The sequence below is a fragment of the Narcine bancroftii genome, chromosome 6 (genome assembly GCF_036971445.1).
Source record: "Narcine bancroftii isolate sNarBan1 chromosome 6, sNarBan1.hap1, whole genome shotgun sequence".
NCBI classification, from domain to species: Eukaryota; Metazoa; Chordata; class Chondrichthyes; order Torpediniformes; family Narcinidae; genus Narcine; species Narcine bancroftii.
Window position 1 is genome coordinate 208,537,566 of NC_091474.1, and position 21,605 is coordinate 208,559,170.

At 40.7% G+C, this 21,605-nt stretch overlaps 2 protein-coding genes across 9 annotated transcripts in view; one reads left to right on the plus strand and one right to left on the minus strand.

Annotated features, from left to right (window-relative positions):
• rars2 (arginyl-tRNA synthetase 2, mitochondrial) overlaps window positions 1-11,523 on the plus strand; it is an 85,132-nt gene extending 73,609 nt beyond the window's left edge. For 3 of the 4 annotated variants that reach the window (XM_069887364.1, XM_069887363.1, XM_069887365.1), the window contains one exon: window positions 7,796-11,523. The gene's annotated coding sequence lies outside the window, so the exon portion shown is untranslated. Of the gene's footprint in view, window positions 1-5,557; window positions 5,595-7,795 lie in introns of all 4 variants that reach the window. The other variant, XR_011340713.1, reaches the window with a different exon arrangement.
• Window positions 1-21,605, minus strand: part of slc35a1 (solute carrier family 35 member A1) — a 106,061-nt gene that overhangs the window by 61,372 nt on the left and 23,084 nt on the right. For 3 of the 5 annotated variants that reach the window (XR_011340715.1, XR_011340716.1, XR_011340714.1), the window contains exons 4-7: window positions 18,678-18,830; window positions 11,290-11,356; window positions 9,567-9,743; window positions 7,900-8,034 (exon numbers count right to left, since the gene is read on the minus strand). Coding sequence is in view for 2 of the 5 variants with exons in the window: in XM_069887366.1 (XP_069743467.1) it covers window positions 7,500-7,630; window positions 7,900-8,034; window positions 9,567-9,743; window positions 11,290-11,356; window positions 18,678-18,830 (663 nt within the window). In the remaining 3 variants the exon portion in view is untranslated. Of the gene's footprint in view, window positions 1-3,027; window positions 7,631-7,899; window positions 8,035-9,566; window positions 9,744-11,289; window positions 11,357-18,677; window positions 18,831-21,605 lie in introns of those variants that run through there. The other 2 variants (XM_069887366.1, XM_069887367.1) reach the window with 1 other exon arrangement.

A 21,605-nucleotide genomic window follows, 5' to 3' on the forward strand; every position in this document is an offset into this window, starting at 1 on the left:
AATTGAACGCATCAATTTAAACGATGATGAAACTTGACCATTTGTCACCACCCTAGCAGTCGGGTTCATATATTAAACTTTAACCCAACCAAAAAAAAGGCCAAATTTAAACTTCTCCAATACTTTAAATAAAAAAAATCCCATTCGACCCTATCAAAGGCTTTTTCCGCATCAAGTGCAATCAAGTTGGGCTGCTGTCGATATACATTGACCAAACTAATCAAAGAATACTATCTGAAGCATTTCTATTTTTAATAAAACCTGTTTGATCAACGTGTATCAATTTAGGTAAATACTTAGCAAGTCGATTTGCTAACACTTTTGCTATTATTTTTATAATCAACATTTAATAAAGAAATAGGTCTATACGAAGACATTTTCAATGGATCTCTCTCTTTTTTCGGGATTACAGTAATTAAAGCACTAGAGCAAGATTCTGGTAACTCATACTGTTCAGTCATTTTTGTAATATTTCCCCAAACACTGAAGATAAATCTTCATAAAAAGTTTTATAAAATTCCACCGAAAACCCGTCGTCACCTGGTGACTTCCCATTGGGTATTTCCAACATAGCTGCCTTAATCTCTAATTCTGTAAACGGAGCTTCCAGATCCATAATATCCTCCTCTTCTAATACTGAGAACATTAACTTAGATAAATAAGAATCAATAGAACCACTATCCTGTTTCCCCTCAGAAGTATATAATTTTTTTTATAAAATGAATAAAACTGGTCATTAATTTCCTGAGGTTTATAGGTAACTGCTGAATTCTTTTTTTTTTTTTTTTTACAGCATTAATAATCCGTGAAACCTGTTCCTTCTTTAACTGCCATGCAAGTACCTTATGTGCCCTCTCACCCAACTCATAATAACGCTGCTTAGATCGATTAATTAAACTTTCAAATTGATAAGTCTGCTATGTATTATAACGCAATTTCAATTTAGTCAAAGCCACTTTTTTTAAATCTTCTGTGACTTCCTTCTGAAATTCATTCTCCAATTCATCAATTTGCTTTTCTAATTCAAAGCTTTCTGCCATATACTGCTTCTTAACTTTAGTGGTATAACTAATAATCTGTCCTCTTAAATAAGCTTTTAACACATCCCATAACACAAAACAACTTTTTACTGAATTAGCATTTTCAGACAAAAAAAGGTAATCTTTTCTTTAACAAAAATAATGAACTCTGGTTTTTTTCAACAACATTGTGTTAAATCTCCATCTATAAGATGAACGTACCACTTCTGAACTTGCATAAGAAAAAAATAATTAAAAATGATCTGATATAACCCTGCTTTTATATTCAGCCTGTAATACCCTTCCTTGTAAATGTGCCGATACTAAAAAAATCTATTCTCGAAAATGAATCACGTTGAGACGAATAAAAAGAAAATTCCTTCTCTGTAGGATTAACCCTTCTCCAAACATCCACCAAATTTAAATCCTTCATCAAGGCCCTAATTTGTATCACCATCTTTGATTTCCTTATACATTTTGGGGATCTATCCAAAAAAGGATCCAAGACACAATTAAAATCTCCCCCAACTAAAATATTTTCATTAGCTTGATTTAATAACAAAAAAGCATCTGAAATAAAACACTCACCGTCCACGTTAGGTGCATAAACATTAACCCAAGTCCAAGATTCAGTAAAAATTTTACAATTCACCTTTAACATTCCCTTCCATAGTTTGCAACTCAAAACACAAATTCTTATGAATTAGAATTGCTACACCTCTTGCCTTCGAATTAAATGAAGAAAACAAAAATGCCCAACCCAATCTCTCTTCCATTTCAAATGTTCTTTTTCAGTCAAATGTGTTTCTTGAAAAAAGGTAATATCAATTTTCATTTTCTTGATATAAGCCAAAACTCGCTTTCGCTTAATCGGATTATTTAACCCGTGAACATTAAAAGTTGCAAATTTCAAATTAGACATCCTTACACACTAACAATATAATCACTTACTACAAAATATCATTCCCCTTCTAGTAAATTAAAACCACTCTCCCTCCCCTAATTTTTTTTAAAAAAAGAAAATATATATAGAAAAATGTTTTAATTACCCCTCCCCCAAAAAAATGCCACCCAAAGGTAGCAATGCCCTAAAAAAAAACTGGGTGTGGTAAACCCCACTAGTGGCAGATGACTATCAAAGATTTCAGTGCTACCCACCACACCCCCCCAGCCAGAAATACATCATTCACATTAATTCAATTCAATATTGTAAATATATTCAACCCAGTGACTCCATTCCCAAGGATTGTTCCAGATCTTCAATGTGTTAAAACCTCTTTCTTTCCATTCTTCGCATTCTGCCCACTTCCATTTCCCCTCTTTTTGGGCAACGATGGCAGGACCAGAAATTATCATGTGATAATTCAATAGTAACAGCGAAATAGAAGTGCTAAGTTCATGATCCCACATTGTAAGATTATCATAATGAGTATTCATTAAAACCATGTATGAAGTCTGATTTATATAATATCCAAAACATTTTGCCCCTCCAAACCCAATATTAAAATAAGAACTTTTCTTCACTTTGTAAATTAACTACTGTTAATTTAGGCTTACAGGTAGACCCCAATTTACGATGGTGTTCAGTTCAGGGACTCGCATTGCAAGTATAAATGATTGTAAGTTGGGGTCTACTTGTACAGGTTGTATTCTGACTTAGCCCTGCTGGAAGACCAATATCCCTGCTGCCGCCAAGAGGCCACGGTGGTACTGGGTTACAAGGGGCAACGGCATCACCTCGCAACCTACGTTGTGATTGGAATGCATGCTCAGATTGCCGTCACACTCTCTCCCTCTTCAATTTCTCTCCCAGCAACAGCAATTTGCGCATGCTTTCCAAATCCTTTTTTTTTAAAAGCAGGGTTGAGTGCGCCAAAGCACGTTTCCTTGATATCACTACAAGAGTAGCACCAAAATTATTACTTTGGGGAGTGGTGGCAGTGGGAAGCAATCTGCAGGCGCTGATTAGACAAAAGCAGAGAAGGAAAAACAACTATGTTGATACAGGTCGACCCCAACTTGTCTTTATTCAAAACAGATTCTCATTATCGTAACTTTGATATATCGCAAGTCAGGGTCTGTCTGTACTCCCCAAATATTTTAAACAATTTTAATAGCCAAGATCATTTAAAAGGATAGGAACACCTCTACACTAAAAGGACAGGTCGTAGAGAAGCAAAACCTGCAGATGCTACAATCTTGAGCAAAAATGAGAAGCTGAAGAGACTCAGTGGGTCAGGCAGCATCCACGGACAGAAATGATCGGAACCCCTTAATCGAGACAGATTCGATTCAAGGGTCCCGACACAAGGCATGAACTATTTCCAATGGATGCTGTCCAACTCAGTTACTCTAGCTTCTGACTGTTACCTGCTGCAAGTCAAATTTCAAATCTCAATAATAGTCCGAGGAGATTCTCAGTAGGGGCCAAGAATTTAGCATCATCTTGGGGAGAATTCTATTATTCTTAATGCTCATGATTGCAGCTTTGCATCAAAATCAAACTCCGTACAAAACCTGCTTAAATACAATTCTCTAAAGGGAAAAAAAAGACAAAAACAATTTACCCCTATCTTGATGGAATAACAATCGCCCTTCAAATGCTACAATACCAACCTCTTGTAAAGAAATTTTTTTTTAAGTTTACAAGACCCAGGCATGGTTAGTGTAGCGGTTACCGCAATGCTAGTACAGTGCTAGCAACCTGGGTTCCAATCCAGCACTGTCTGCAAGGACTTTGTACATTCTCCCCGTATCTGTGTGGGTTTTCTCTGGATGCTCTGGTATCTCCAGCCCTTTAAAATGTATAGGGATTGTTGGTTAATTGTGGTATGGCTGGAAGGGACTGTTACCATGTTGTGTCTAAATTTTAAAAAATTAAATTTAAATATGAACTGAGAAAGTGGACCATGGAATAGGTGATAGAATTTAAACAAGGAGATGTGAGCTGTTGCACTTGGGTAGATTAAAGTAGGTAGGACTTGCACAGTGAATTAATTGGAAGACCCTTGGAGACTTGCACAACAGAAACATTTACAAAACAAAGATTTAAGGGTATAGGTACACAATTCCATGAAAGTAGTGACAAAGGTAAATAGGGTGATGAAGAAAGCACTTGGAACACATGCCTTCATTGGTCAGTGCATTAAATACAGGAGCAGGGATATCATGTTACAACTGTACAGGCATTGGTGAGCCCACTCTTGGGAGCATTGTGTAGTTTTGGTCACCAACTTTAGGAAAGCAATCATTAAGCTGAACAGAGTGCAAAAAAGATTATAAGAACATTGCCAGGACTGGTTGGCTTGAAGCATACATGGATAGACTGGGATGTTTCTCCCTGGAGCATAGAAGCCTAAGTGAGGTACCTTAAAAAGGTTTATAAATTCGTGGCCATGGACATGATAAATTGTCATGGGCTTCTTTGCAGGATAGGAGAATATAAAACAGGAGGGTATAGTTTTAAGATGGGGAGATAAAAAGATTCAACTGCTTCTTCACATAGAGGGGGGTACATTTATGGAAAGAGCTGCCAGAGGAAGTGGTAAAATTTGTAACACTCAAAAGTACATTTAGACAGGTACATGGACAGGAAAGGTTTAGAGGAATGTTGGTTAAACAGACAAACAGGACTACCTTGGTCCAGGTGGACAGGTTAAGTTTAAAGGCCTGTTTCCTGGTGTAGAACTGATTTATTTGTTGCAAATGCAATACATATCTGCTTTACCCTGACATTATCCTTTCGGTGATAAAATTACTAAATTACTTAAACGCGTTTGTCCAAACTCAGTAGCCCAATTATACACAAACTCATTTGGTGCAACCCTGTTCCACAGCAGTTTTGTACCTGTCACACTAACAGATAACAGGCATGAGGGTCACACCTAGCCAGGTTTTAGATCTCAAAGTGCAAAATATGGGTAAAATGTCTTTTCACCCTCTTTTTTAAGGGCATACAAAATCCTCACACCACTTTTATGTAATGAAATTGAGAGGAATAAATCAGGTGAATGCAGTTTTTTTCCCAGCTAACTAGAGGACATAGATTTATGGTAAGGGGGAGAGATTTAACAGGAACCTGAAAGGTACCTCCTCACTCCCCCCCACAGAGGGTTTGGTATGGGCTGGGCTGCCAGAAGAAATCTTTAAGAAAAATATTGGTCAGCTACATGGATAAGATAGGTTTAGAGTGATATGGACCAAATTTAGGCATGGGGGGGGGGGGGGGGGCAGGCAAAAGGTTTATGTAGTATTTACCCTCTCTAACAGAAAGATCAAACTCATAAATAAACTCTGCAAAGCACAACAAAATGCATACCAGTGCAAAGTGTGCAGTAAAGTACCTGGTATCCAGCATTCATGAGGATTGGTAGATTCTGGATAGTGAATTTGCTGATTACATGCTGCATGGATTCACGAACAATTTATTTTCTGTGATTTTTTTATGCCAATTTGCTTGAATTCTGGAAAACGGGGATTTTACGGTTCCTGATTTGACAGGCGAAATGGGTCCTTGCTAATAACTGTTTTCTTCACAGCCATTAAAGAATTCCAAATACAAAGTTCCAAATGCAGGTACTGTTAAAAATCAAATTAGCTATTTGTATCACCAATTATGTACAGTACTAAGCTGTTACAGTGTCCCATACACCACTCCTATGAACTTTCAAGTTATCACAATGTTAAAACAATCAGAGATCATCACTCTCACAGTCTATCTTCCACTTATTCTAGCAAATAATAATGTTAAGTGAAATAATGTTTAATTTGTATCATGGAAATTAAAATGTTAATTTAAATTGCAATAAACAAAATAACCCTCACCCTAATGACTTCCGCCAAAATCAACTCAATATTAAACAATGCAAGGAACTTCACGTAAAACACTAATATAGTCACCAGCAGAGCCTTTAAAAAAAAAAATGATTTGACAGCAAATCTCCCTCCCCCCATTTTTAGTGTGATATTTCAGGAAAAGTGTGTTTTGGTATATCTCACCTCGCTTGACAAGCCACTTGTGCCTCATTCAATTTGCTCGGGGGCAGCACTTGTCAAGCCTCAGAAGTAGAAAAGGACTTGGGGGTCCTCGTGCAGGATAACCTGAAAGTTGACCACCAGGTTGGATCGGTGGTAAAGAAGATGAATGCTATGTTGGCATTTGTTTCAAAGGGGATTGTGTATAAGAATAAAGAGGTGTCGATGAGACTCTATGGGGTACTGGTGAGACCTGATTTGGAGTACTGTGTGCAGTTTTGGACCCCATATCTTAGAAAAGATGTGGCAAGGTTGGAGAGGGTACAGAGGAGGTTTACCAGAATGATTTCAGGAATGAGAAGGCTGACATATGAGGAATGTTTAGCAGCTCTTGGACTCTATTCATTAGAATATAGAAGAATGAGAGGGGATCTCATAGAAACATTTCAAATAATGAATGGATTGGACAGAGTAGATGTAAATAAGATGTTTCCCCTGTTGGGTGATTCCAGGACAAGAGGGCAGAGTCTTAGAATTAAAAAGTAGCAATGTACAACAGAGAGGAGGAGAAATGTCTTTAGCCAGAGGGTAGGGGATTTGTGGAATTTGTTGCCACATGCAGCTGTGGAGGCAGGATCATTGAGGAATTTAATGGGGAAATTGATAGGTATCTAATTAATCAGGGTATCTATCATGGGACATGGGGACAAGGCCAGAACTTGGAACATGCAAGAACAGTTTAGCTCAGGGAGGTTTCACGGGGCAGACTCAAAAGGCCAAATGGCCTGTTTCTGTTCCTTTTTCTTGTGCGATGTGATCATCTCCCCTCAAAGAGAGAGTAGGAGAGAGAAAGCAAATGAGATTGAGCAAGAGGGCTTCTTTCTGGGGGAAGTGAGTGGTGGTGGCGACTCCAAAAGCACAGGCCATCGGAGAAAAGATGATCTGTGAAGGTATGGGCCCACTTCCTAGATTGCCGCAGCACCTCTGCAGGTTTCTTGAAGCTGGGTGAGTAGTTTGAGCGCTTTCCTTCTGGAGGAAAGCCTCCACTACGTTTATATTTCGGTGCCCAAAATGTTAGCAACAAAATGTCACCTCTGCATATAGAACATGGGGTAGCTTTTGCAGCGATTTGGGGGGTGGGGGGGGATGAAAGAAGGGGAGGGGTCATCTATATGCCATCGAATGCAGTAAATTCCTCTGAAAACAAATGATAAAATTTACATGCTGCCAGAAATGCCAACTGAAATATAGCAAAATCTTCCAGTGTTTAAACTGTATAAGAAATGACTTGTAATTTGATAAATTATGCATGTTTCTCTTGGCACATTGCACCAAGGCCATTCCTTCACCTAGGTCTGCTAAAAATGCATAATTAATCCTTGGAGAAGTTATTTTAATGAAATGGAAATTCCCCCCCCCCCCAAACAAAAAAGCCTGGATGAAAAAAAGATCTAGATGTTGAGTCTGGTTTTTCCCTTTCTTGCTCTTTTTTTGGATGACCAGTAGTCACACTTTCACCAACAACTCTTTGGGTTTCTCCACTTCAACCTGCACCAAGGTGCTCGTATTTTGTTTCGGCAGCCCGTAGTAGTATATCGAAATACAGACGAGGATGGTTCCAGTGATGAAGCTGAGAGCTGAAATTAAACAGCAAACGATGCATTTGGTCCTGATGGGGAAAAAAAAGCCTAATATTCCTGAATAGCGTTTTTTTTTTTAAAAAGAGCCTCATTCTCTAAATTTATCTTGTTTCTTCCCACCTATCTTGGCACATGCTGATTGATTTCTCTACCTTATTACAGAACACACTGTGGTGAGACTGCATTCGAATTTTTTAAAAATCCTATTTGCACAAGAGGCTTGGCTCCGTCGGAAGAGTTGACATAATAATAAACTTCTTACTTACTTAACTTCAAGCCAAAGAGCAGGACGGAAGCTGCTGTGGAAAGAACAATCGCAGCTGCTGCTGAAAAGCCCTTCATGATGTTATCGGTGTATTTCACAACCACAGAAGTATACAGTCCTCCAAGGCTTGCTAAAACTGTGGAGATGCAGAGAGGCTGTCTGAGTGATACAGCATTATCCATTTACTGGAAGAATTTAATGTTCTCATAGCTGGCATTAAACATTTTTAAATATTAAGCCAAGAGAGTGGACAGCCCACATCTCGATGCCCTCTGAAGATGATCGGAAGGGGCTTCTAGCACCACTTGTGGTCCTTGCATTGATAGGCCTTCCAAATGAGAGTATGGCCACAAAAGAATTTGTAACACGATGCAACTTAAAAAAATCCAAGACGGGGCGGCTGCAGCTTGAAGAACTTGGGAGATGATGATCTGCCCGATCATCTTACTGCTCATCTTCACTTGCACTTGAGATCGTGAAATTAGATGAAGTTGATCAAGGTGGTTAAGTGTATTCTACACGCGCTGGCGACAGAGGGGTTAAATACTCAATCCAGAGTATGACAGAAGAAACACGACTGCAGATGTTGGAATCGTGAACAATGAGAAGGTAGAAAGACTCAGCGGGTGAAGCAGCATCCATGGAGAGATAATGGATGGCGGGGACCTCTCGATAGTAGTGTGGGAAGGAGAGTTGCAAAGTATAAAGGGATGGGACCAAAATGTGTTTGGATCTTGGACAAAAGGAGGTAGGAGAGGAGGAGAAATGGTGGAAGAAACAAATGGGAGGAGGCGAAGTTTAGAGAAAACCAGAGTAATTAAAGGACATATAGAAATAGTGGAACTAGATCCATTTTGGGGTGGGGGGGGGAACATTTTATAAGGCCAAGCAGTCAGAATGCATTGTACCTCAAATCAGGGAATCATCGAATCAGGAAGGTGGCGAAGCTGCGGATTAAATTCATAATCATTCATTTATGCTGTCGAGCCAAGACAATGAATTAATAGGATGACAGATCAATCTGGTTCTATTGGGCCAAATCAGCCTCTGCCTGGCCATGTGCAAAATCTCTCTCCATGACAGTATCGATCTGTGACACCACTTTTAGGGAATTCACGTATCTGTAATCCCAGATACCTCGATTCTATTACACTCCACAGTGCCCCTACTGTTTACTGTGAAACATGCAAGTCTGCATAAATGAAAGATGCAGAAACTAGGGAACCCGGAGGAAGCCCATCCAGACACAGGGATAACATACAAACTCCTTACAGACAATGCCAGATTCAAACCTGGGTCGCTGGCAGTACAACGGCAACAGACAAGCTGAATTGCCAGTTTATTCCTCCAGGGTAGACAAGTCTAAAATTATAGAACAGATTTAAAAGAGACCAGAGGAAGTGGTAAAGGTGGGTACAATAGGGATGTTTAAAACATTTAGACAGTTATGTGGAAAGGTTTAAATTGATATGCGCCAAAAGCAAGCAAATGGGGCTTGCTCAGGTAGGCAACTTGGTCAGCACATTCAAGTTGGGTCAAAGGGACTGTTTCTGTGGTATAAAAATCTCTGACTTCATACAGATTTTTAATGTTGTCATTTACACTATTATATAGTAGACCTCCTTGTACAACATCTACCCAAATCATTTTCAAAATGATTGTACTCACACACAACAGTCCAAACCCAGTGGGTGTATCCAAAGAAAAAGCCTTTCTCCATCACTTGGGCACCATCATTTAAGTAAACTCCAATTGCAGTGACCACAATGCCAGAGATATACATCTGTATGTTACGGATCCACAGCGAGGTGTCAGAAGTTTTCAGAACCTTCTCAAAATAAACACCTACAATTGAATGAAAGTAAAATGTGAACAACACAGTAAAACCAAGTACATTTTAGATTTGCACTACAAGGTAAATTAATTCACCCACTATCCAAAGCCCTAAATACTCTCAATGCAGCATTATAAATCAGTATTTTGCCCTGACACTTATTAAATATTACTCTTTTAGTAATTCTTTGTAAAACAAAGACCATTAGATTCTGGTGCCACAACCGTTTTCAATCTGTTGTGTCAAGTCCTAGTGCACTCTGCATCTTCTCAGTGAACAAAACCTCCAAATTGTAATTGGTCCATTTGGCCCCAGCTAGTTCTACAAAAGTGATTTATACAGGCACTCATGCTTGTATACATTCCAAATAAATCTCATACATGGAATACTCTACCTAACTGTTTACACAAGGTTCTGAATCACTAACAGAACACTTCACTAGTCCCTTTCACACTGCCAATTACGAGTTAACCCGCCAATATCATGGGTCAAATTGTGGTGTGAAATGACGTAACTGGGCAGGGCAAGAAGATTTCAAACAGGCTCTGATACACGGAGGGAGCAAGTGTCAGAGCCTGGCCGAGTTAATTCTTGGTGGTGTGAAAGCACAACCTGCTCTCGTATTTCATCGCTGAAGGCAGGACCCCCCACCCCTTAAAATCCTGAGTTTCAGAATTGCCTCCAAATAATGGTGCGGTGAGAAAGGCTCCCGGGGTCAGCTTACCGTGCAAATTTTCCCATTTCCTAGGGTTGGCAGTGGTTGGCTACTGATACAGAAATCTCGATCAAACACCTATTACTGAACGCATCACTAAATTACTTCCCAATTTTAAATTTAGGGATGCAACAATTAGCATTTTAACTGTAGCCAATTTTCCACTTCCTTTGTGAGTAAACATGGTAGAAAAAAAAATCTCAGGAACAAAGGTCAGGGAGGCAAAGAGTAGCAATGAACAGGTATCTGATTTGCCAAGTATGAACAGTGCTGAAAGGATTAAAGGACAGAAGGGGTAACAATAAATGTAAATGGATGCCCTAAATAAAAACTATAGATGAAGGAAGTGAGGAAAAACTATGAGCAATGAGAGGTCATTCATTTTGGACCGAAGGTTATTCATTTGGCCTTCTAAATAATGAAGATTCAAAGAAACATGGGTTTGTGCTCAAAAAAAAATCAAGAGTTCAATGGCATGCTGTCCTTTGTATCTGGGAAGGATTAAGATACAATGACGCACTGTTGTGTTATGGGCAGAGCATCTCAGGAAGGCTATGCTGGTATTAGAGATAATTAAATATACCAAATTAAATGAAGAAATTGCACAAAGTAGGATTCCTTGTAATTCATCAAAATTTTCAAGATATTGTGAGCTGGTACCATAGTTACAAAGAAACTATTCTGCTACTTCCAGTTTCTTGCAAGCCCAGTAGCACGGGCTAAGTGACCTAAAACACCAATCAAAATCAAAAATTAACATTGCATGTACAACAATGTAACAAATATATTTTCGCACCTTCAGCAAAAGCTAAGGTTCTGTTAAATATCAGTTTATATCTTACCAGCAAATCCAGAGCACAATACTGCAATGGCTATGGCAACAAATCCCAAAACTGGATTCTGTACAACCTGCAATATCAGAGTATTAATGCTGTAAAGGCTGGCACTCTTATGGACAAGAATAACTCAGTGCTACTTTGTGGATCAGATCATCAATATTTAACTGAGTATGTCTGCAAAATTGGCTTGACTTGTGTCTGCAATGTTGATTTTAAATTAAACAAATGTTGAGTTTATTCCCTCACTTTTTTATCTTTAAGTGAAGACATGTTTTAAATAAATATTCAGGAGTTGTGGTCATCAGATTTTTTTTTAAATTAGGGATGCATAAAAAGGGGTGATGAGTTAGCATACAGGAGGGAGATTGAAAACTTGGCTGAATGGTACACCAATAGTGACCTCACATTCAATGTCACTAAAACCAAAGAGCTGATTGTTGACTTTAGGAAGGGAAAACCAGATGTATGATTCAGTGATCACTGGGAAAATCAGAGGTAGAGAGGGTGAGCAAATTTAAATTCCTGGGAATCTCCATCTCAGAAGACCTTCCCTGGACCCAACACATAGCACATCAGCATCTCAACTTCTTCAGGAGTTTGAAGGTTTGGCACGTCATTGGAAACCTTAGCAAACGTCTATAGATGTGAAGTGGAAAATGTGCTGACCAGCTGCATCACAAGGGGAACCATTAGCTCTGAGTGTAAATCCCTGCAAAAGTAGTCGACAAAGCCCAGTACATCATAGGCAAAGCTCTCCCCACCATAAAGAAAATCTACATGGAACACTGCCATTAGAGAACAGCAACAATTATCAAGGATTCACACCACCCAGGACATGTTGTTCTCATTGTTACCATCAGAAAAGATGTATAGGTGCTAGAAGACTCGTATCTCCGGGTTCAGGAACCGTTATTACTTCTCCATAAGTCTTCTAAACAAACTCAAAGACCCTTTCACATTGGCAACCCACTAAATTTGCATGTGAATAACCCAGTAGGGCCGTTCACACTGGACCAAGAAAACCCAGTTCCATGCACCTTTTCACATTGCCTACCTTGTATCGCAAAGGGGGACCCAGCTTCCAGCAGTGACATCCTGAGTGACAGATTACGTTCTCGCATGCAGAGAATGCTTTGTTTTATATACCTCGCTCCAGCTTCTTACTCTCAAATACATATCTTTCAGTTTTAGGTGGGGGGTGGAGGAGGGGCATCATTGGGGATTCTCCGTCCCCAGAGTTCTCGCAGGATACGCAGAAACGTACCAGGAAGTTTCCAGTCAGGGGTGGCCGCAGTCATCACGGACACAGGAGGCAAAGTTGAAGATGGCAACGACGGCATGCTGGCATAGGTCTGGGTTGGAGGAGCCGCTGAAGGTGACGGTAGTGCTGGGAGAGTAATCAGCTGGCTGCACGTCCTGGGTGCAGGGACATCCAAAATCGTGGCTCTGGGAGAGGAAGACATTGTAGCCCAGAGGCAGGCAGGGGATAACAGCACTGCTGTTGGGACCCTGAGACTGCTGGAGGCACAGATGGACCAGTTCCCCTCTTCAATCCCCACTTCTCCATACCGATGTGGACAGACATATACTCCCACATACAAATTTCCCCCCACCCCCACACACACACCCACAGATGCACACCCCCCCCTCCCCATACACACACACATCCCCACCACAACAGCAAGATAATGGAGCAAATAAAATCCTTGAAGAAAATAACAAACAATAAAAAGAATGAATCTCAAATTTAATTGTGTGCATTCTTGCCGCAAGCTAAAACAAACTTTTGAAGTATACTTTAAATCAGTTGTTTAATTAAAATATGCACACATTTTTCCACAATTAGAAAACAGAGGAACGCAGTTTTGTTGTAATTTTATTTACAAAAGAAGGTCATGGGTAAATGGTAATGGGGATAACATACACACACAGTTTATAGCAAGCATGGGAAAGTGGTAACGGGAATAAAACACATATTTGCATGGGTAAGTCTAACCCTAGATTTCACACTAGGTCTAACAGATTGTAAGCAAGCTGATCTGTGCATTTGTCCTCATTTTGAACAGTCTGAAGCCCACCGTCCCACTCCTCCACCATCCAACGATAGGTAGCTGTGATTAATAAGGGATTACTAAAGGTGGATCGTGTTATATGGCGAGCTCTCCACTGGCCACCGTGACAGAGGTGCACCAAATAAGAGGTACAAGGACTGCCTAAAGAAATCTCTTGGTGCCTGCCACATTGACCACCGCCAGTGGGCTGATATCGCCTCAAACCGTGCATCTTGGCGCCTCACAGTTCGGCGGGCAGCAACCTCCTTTGAAGAAGACCGCAGAGCCCACCTCACTGACAAAAGACAAAGGAGGAAAAACCCAACACCCAACCCCAACCAACCAATTTTCCCCTGCAACCGCTGCAACTGTGTCTGCCTGTCCCGCATCGGACTTGTCAGCCACAAACGAGCCTGCAGCTGACGTGGACATTTACCCCCTCCATAAATCTTTGTCCGCGAAGCCAAGCCAAAGAGAAAGACTAAAGGTGGTATGTGAGTGGAAAGAAAAGTTTGAAATCCACTTCTATAGATCAGTACTTGCAGTAGATTTTCCCACTCTCTTTTATACATTGAGTGCGAGTGTTTTATTCCTGATATGATTTTCCCACGCTATTCTATTATTTGTGTGTTTTGATAGCAAACCCTTGTGTTTGGACACGTATCTCATGGACTTTCTCAACACAACAATGTCCAGTGGGGGGACCAGCAGAGTTATTTACCATTATCACTCGGATTTAAACCTGATATACAAGACCAAGGGAATATTTTTAAGCCATTTTTTGGTATAAAAAAACAAGTGGGTCTAACATCGCATCACATATGGCTTGCTGTGTAAAAACCTGCATTGACCTGGAAAAATGCTGGCATATCGGAGGCATAACTGAAAGATCATGCGAATGCTGTGTAAAAAAAAACATTTTTTTGCTCTTTATATTCCCTCCCTCTAACAACCTCCCATGCATGCAAGATCGATGTCATTGTGGACCCGGTATGCCGATTCAAAACAGATTGGCAATAATACACCCTCCCTTGGCAGTTAATCCTGGGTTGATTTGGACCCCTACTCCCCCCAAATACCAGGTTGGGAGCATTCACACTAGCAGATGAACCAGTAAATCGGCAGTTAATTACTTGGAACAGGACTCTCACTTTGTACATTATTTATTATGGAATATTTTTTTCTGTATCATACACTTTGTTGACATTTCTTTGTTTACATTTTGCTCTTTTGTATTCATATTTTTACTTGAGTACAGTGCTTTGCACCGCAAATAAGTCAAATTCTGCCTTGTCCAGAGGAAAAAGAATCTCGGATGCAGCACAAGAACAGGCCCTACCAGCCTACAAACCAATGTTGCCCAAATACACCCATGTGACCAATTAACCTAATCCCGAGCATCTTTTGAACATGGGAGAAAAACTGAGCACACAGAGGAAAATCATGGGGAACACGGTAAAGATAGCTTTACACTAACTGCTATGCAAACCAAAATTTCAGCATTTTAGTGCCCTTATTCAATGTCCTTGAACGAAGGAGAAGAGTCCATCAGTAATCTCACTGGCTCTCCACTCAGCCATGGATCACCTGGACAGCAACAATCTCTAAATCAGGCTGTTTTCAACAATTACAGATCAGCTTTCAACACCATCATCCTCTCAGTGCTTGTCAAAAAGCTTCCAAACCTGGGCTTCTGCATCTTCCTCTGTAACTGGATCCTTTACTTCCTCGTCAGAAGACCACAGTCAGTACAGATCAGTAACAACATGTCCACCTCACTGACAATCGACACAGGTGCACCTGAAGGATGCGTACTTAGCCCACTGTTCTTCTCTCTCTACGCTCGTGACTGTGTGGCTAGGCATAATTCAAAGGCCATCTACGAATTTGCCAATAACACCAGGGTTGTCAGCAGAATCAGAGATGGCAATGAGGAAGTGTATAGGACTTAAATAGATCAGCTAGTTGAGTGGTGTCACAACATCCACCTTGAAGTCAACATTAGAAAACTAAGGAATTAATTGTGAACTTCAGAAGGGGGGAAACCAGAACACAAACTAGTCCTCAAAGGGGCCAGCAGAGGAGAGGGTTAGGAAATTCAAATTCCTGGGTGCCAACATCTCTGAAGACCTATCATGAGGCCATCATGTTGATGCAATCATGTAGAAGGCACGCCAACAGCTATATTTTGTTAGGAGTTTGAAGAGATTTGTATGTCACCAAAGACTCTTGCAAATTTCTACAGGTTACCTTGGAGAGCTTTCTAAATTGGTTGCATCACTGACTGGTATAGAGGTGCCAATGCACAGGCCAGGAAAAGGTTATAAACCTGGCCAATACCATTGTGGCCATTAGTTTGCCCTTCGTTAAGGATATCTTTAAGAGGCAGTGTCTCAAGAAAGCAGCCTCTATTATCAAGGACTCTCACCACCGAGGCCATCACTCGCGGCCGCCATATTTTGTGGCCGAAGGGGACGGGGAGGAAGCGAAGGAGGTGAATTTAAGATGTGATTTTTTTTATATATATAGGAGAGGATGTTCGTTCGATTAAATGCAGCCCTGGTTTTTTTGAGGAGGAGTAAATAAAACTCTGAGGGGAGCCCCGGCATCGTTGGAACTATCGGCGGGATCGCTGTGCGTCTGGGGCATAGAGGGGTTTCTGGGTGACGTCACTCATGGTGCCGGGCTCCACCATTGCTCTGCCTTTCTAGCCTGGTATTTCAGGCAGTTTATCGCCTGTTTATCTCTATGCTTGGTACATGTTATGTATTAATTACGTTCACAAGCCGTCAGCGATGGGATGCGTAAGCTACAGGTGGCTCTCCATTTTCTGTAGCCTATGATAACACCACACCCCCAATTCCTCATCTCTGCGGATACCTGAACATCTCTGCAGGATCTCTGTACTCGTGCTATGAACGCCAACATAGCATTCGCCTTCCTCACGGCCAACTGCACCTGCACGCCCACTTTCAATGACTGATGTACAGCACACCCAAGTCTCTGCATCTCCCCTTTTCCTATATATATATATATATATATATATATATATATATGTATGTATGTATCCATACCCCTCCATAAATCTTCGTCTGCAAATGTGATAATCTGTTGCCATCATCATCAATAAACAGCCAATGGGCACAGAAGGTTGACTTGGTAACATGAGCCCATTATGAGTCGCTGGGATATTGGCTTAACATTAGAGGGAGGAGGCCAATTGGGCCGCCTATTTTGCCATTCGTAAATAGGGAAGGAAGTGGGGGGGTGGGGAGAGAGGTTGAGGCAGGGGCTGATGGGTGGGCCCAGATAGGGGAGGGATGATGGGTGACAGATCCAGTTGGAGGAAGGGTAATGAGGGGAAGGAATGGAAAAGGCGACCACAAGTAGAACCTGGGTGAACCGGTTGAAGTGAGAAAGGAACGCAGGTGGGGTGGGGGGTGGGGGGTGGGGGGTGGGGGGGGGGTTGAGTCACCTGATAATGGAAAATATTCTGAGAAGGCTATGGAACCATTGAACATTACAGTGCAGAAACAGGCCCCTTCTAGTCTGTGCCAAACCACATTGTTCTGCCTATTCCCACCGACCTGCACCCAGTCCATACCCATCCCATCCATGTACCTGTCCAAATTCTTCTAAAATGTTAAAATTGAGCCTGCATTCATCACTTCAGCCGGCAGCTAGTTCCACATCCCTACCACTTTCTGTGTGAAGAAGTTTCCCCCTAAACTTTTCCCCTTTCGCCCTTAATCCATGTCCTCTAGTTTGTAACTCACCTACCCTCAGTGGAAAAAGCCTACCAATATTTCCTATGTCTATCCCCCTCATAATTTTAAATACCTCTGTCAAATTTCCCCTTCTTCTTTGATCCAGGGAATCAAATCCTAACCTGTTTAACTTCTCCCTGTAACTCGGTTCCGTGACATCCTAGTAAATCTCTGCACTTTCAATCTTGCCGATATCTTTCCTGTAGTTAGGTGTGATACGATTGCCAGCTGGACACTCCTCCTGAGACCGATCCTACCCATAGCTACCCATGTTCCCTATTTCTCTCTCTACCTTGATCGGTCAATGAGGTTGTCGGCTGTTCCAATCTATAGTTAATAAAAGCCTATCCGTTTCACAAAAAAAAAAAAACAAAAAAAAAAAAAGGACTCTCACCACCCAGGCCATGCCCTCTTCTTACTGCTACCATCAGGAAGGTGCAGGAGCCTGAAGATGCACGCCCAACATTACAAAAACAGCTTCTTCCCCTCTGCCTTCAGGTTATTGAACAGACAATAAATCCATGGACACTACCACACTTTTTCTCTTTATTGCACTTTTTAAAAAATCTTGTATTTAAGGAATTGCAATTTATAGCAATTTTGCACCTGTAATGCACAATACTGCGGCCACAAAACAAATTTTGTGACATTCAATCCTGACAATAAACAAGATTCTGATTCTTAACAGTCAGGAATCATACTGAAGGCAGATTTAGCAAGGATGGTAGCAAGGATGACTAATACCTACCCAAATTGCAAACAGACTTGATTACATTCCTTAATGCAACACAAACGTATATTCTTCATTTTCCACATTGCAGGTTGCTCTACTTGACTCAAGATTGACTTCTAATTATGCTCCAGTATTTTGAATGACTTTGCATCTTGAGCATCAAACTGGTGGCCTGCATTCTGTTTACAGTCAGAAGAGTTGGAGTGCAAACACTCTTCAAAGTGTTCAAGACAAACTACTGCCTAATTAGAGGCTCAAACTTGTATTAATTACCAAGATGCCAATGAATCAGTCTCAAGTTTTCAAGCAAACTCGATTTTACATAAGGTTTTCTTTACAGGGAGCAGGGTTAACATAGCAGTCAGCGCTGCTATTTCAGAGCCTTCGACCTAGTTTAGAATCAAGTACAGTCTGTAAGGAGTTTGTATGGATTCAACATGACCTTTAGGAGTTCACTCCGGTTCCCTGGGATTGTCGGTTAATTGGTGTATTTTGGCAGCACAGACTTGTGGATCAGAAGGGCCTGTTACCAAGCAGCATCATCAAATTATTTTTTTGTAATTTAAATGAAACTAAAATTAAATTTCTTGGAAAGTTGGGAGGGAAAACAAAAAGAGGTTTCAGAAAATGACAAAAACTAGCACCTCTGCTTCTTTGAGTGCAGTAGCTTAAACCACAAGATTTCCACGTTTCTTAGGATCTCGCTCTACACATAATTCTTCACACAAGCCTGCACAGCCCAAGGTTCAATTGCACAGAAAATACAGTCCAGAGGGTCGCTCAGACCAGCCAGTCATTGCCAGCTTCACTCACATCATCTCCCAAAATATAATTACTTACCTGCACCTTTGTAGTTTCCATAGGCTTCCACTGGACCAATACTACTCCTGCACAAAGTATAAATACAGAAACCCACTGCAGTTTGCTTAGAGAACGATTCAGCATAAAGACTGTACAAAGCGCTGTGCAGGGAATCTTTAGTTGATAGGTCACCTAAAAAAAATCATCAAACTAATTAAAAACAGTAGCTTTACATTAACCTTTCAATTAGCTCATCTGGAAAACTAATGTGCCAAATACCTTGATAATGTTACAAATTGTCTTTAAATAATATGTTAACTGTTTGATTCCTAATGTTTGTTTTCTTATTTTTAACCTCAATCTTACCATCTTTATTCTTAATCAGCTCTTTAACATGTTCACATCCCAAGCCAAGATATACACACTTCTCTAAACCAAGCCTTTCCAAATTTAATTGCACTACCTTTAATACAAGGTTGGATATATTTTTACCTTGTAGGGGAATTAAGGGATATGGGGGGGAAAAGGCAGGAAGGTGGAGATGAGCCTATCATTAGATCAGCCATGATCTCAGTAAATGGTGGAGCAGGCCCGACAGGCCGGATGGCCTACTCTTGCTTCTATTTCTTACGTACTTGGCAACTCATTAAACCTCCACCAACGAGCGGAAAACCCAAACAAAAATGGGAACAAGATCTAAACATAAAGATAAAGAATGAAACATGGGAGAAGCTATGCTCCGGAACTATGAAAAATACAATAAACACGAGGTTACGCATGATACAATATAACTGGATACACAGGCTATACGTCACACCCCAAAAGTTAAATAAATGGGACCCAACAGGATCAGGCAGATGTTCTCGCTGTAAAAAGGAAACAGGAACAACAATTCATGCAACTTGGACATGTGAGAAAGTGGAAAAATTTTGGGAAGATCTAAACCACATATTAAATAAAATGTTTCCAATGATGGGAAAATCCAGAACCCGGGGCCATGGTTTGAGGATAATAGGCAAACCATTTAGCACCGAGATGAGGAGGAATTTCTTTACCCAGAGGGTGGTGTATCTGTGGAATTCATTGCCACAGAGGGCAGTAGAGGCAGGTTCATTAAATATATTTAAGAGGGAATTAGCTCCTAGAACGCTTCCACCAGCGTTGTCTCCGCTCCATCCTCAACATCCATTGGAGCGCTTACACCCCTAACGTCGAAGTACTCGAGATGGCAGAGGTCGACAGCATCGAGTCCACGCTGCTGAAGATCCAGCTGCGCTGGATGGGTCACGTCTCCAGAATGGAGGACCATCGCCTTCCCAAGATCGTGTTATATGGCGAGCTCTCCACTGGCCACCGTGACAGAGGTGCACCAAAGAAAAGGTACAAGGACTGCCTAAAGAAATCTCTTGGTGCCTGCCACATTGACCACCGCCAGTGGGCTGATAACGCCTCAAACCGTGCATCTTGGCGCCTCACAGTTTGGCGGGCAGCAACCTCCTTTGAAGAAGACCGCAGAGCCCACCTCACTGACAAAAGGCAAAGGAGGAAAAACCCAACACCCAACCCCAACCAACCAATTTTCCCTTGCAACCACTGCAATCGTGTCTGCCTGTCCCGCATCGGACTTGTCAGCCACAAACGAGCCTGCAGCTGACATGGACTTTTTACCCCCTCCATAAATCTTCGTCCGCGAAGCCAAGCCAAAGAAGAGATCTATTTCTTCAGTATAAGGTTATTAAAGGTTACGGAGAGATGGTGGGGACGGGGTACTGAACTTTAAGATCAGCCATGATCTCGTTGAATGGCGGAGCAGGTTTGAAGGGTCGAATAACCTACTCCTGCTCCTATCTTCTATGTTTTTATGTTTAAAATCACAAAAAGCAATATACCAAAAAACCCAGAGATCTTCCTCCTAAGTAATATAAGAAACAAAGAATTTGGACTCGATTTGGATGGAGCACAAAAAAGATTTGTTATGATAGCCCTAGCTGTAGCAAAAAAATGTATTATGTCAACCTGGAAATTAGAAGACAACTTGAGAATACAACAATGGTACATAGAAATGAATAAATGTATTCCATTAGAAAAAATAACATGTAATTAAAGAAATAACATCACAATATTTGAACAAATATGGGAGCCATACATGAAATACAATAGAGAAATCCTACCATGGACTTCCACCACCTAAAATGACAGAAGGAGAAGATAACGAAAAGAACTGACTCAGTAAAATTTCTTGTTTATTTTTATTAAGTGACAACATTGTTTAACGGGTTTAATGTATCTTATAGATTGAACTTCAGATAAATGGGGAAGGGAGTGAGGGAGGGAGGGGGGAAAAGGGGGAGAAAAACGACACTGTATATATTTAAGAAGAAAAATGTCTGTATGTATCTTGGTCAATATGGTTTATAGTGTGAAAAATAAAAATTTAAAAAACCTCTTCACCCATTTCCTACTTTAAAAATCTCTAAGCCTTTGGTCATCTCAATACAGCCAACAGTACAAAAACAGCTTCTTCCACTCCATCATCTGATTTCTGAACAGACAATGAACCACAGACACTACTTCACTTTTGTTCTTTTGCACTAATCTTTTTTTTTTAAAAAGAGTGTATTTATGGAAATGTATTTTATAATAATTTTTGCACCTGTAATGCTAATAATGCTACCACAAAACCACAAATTTCACGATACTTGCTCATGACAACAAATTCTGATTCTGAATGGGCCCTTTTGGTGCACTGCATCAAGGTAGCTACTCTGAAGGAACTATTCACCTGAACACATTATGCTACCCTTCCCCATAAACTTTTACCTTTGTTGAATAATTAAAGATTAATTTTAAGGATTACATCCAACTGAGGTAAAATCCACATTCTTTGATAAAAAAAAATCAAAAAAGTACAGTAATCTGAACCAACTTCATTTGCATGAATATATAAACCTTAAAGCATTTTACTTT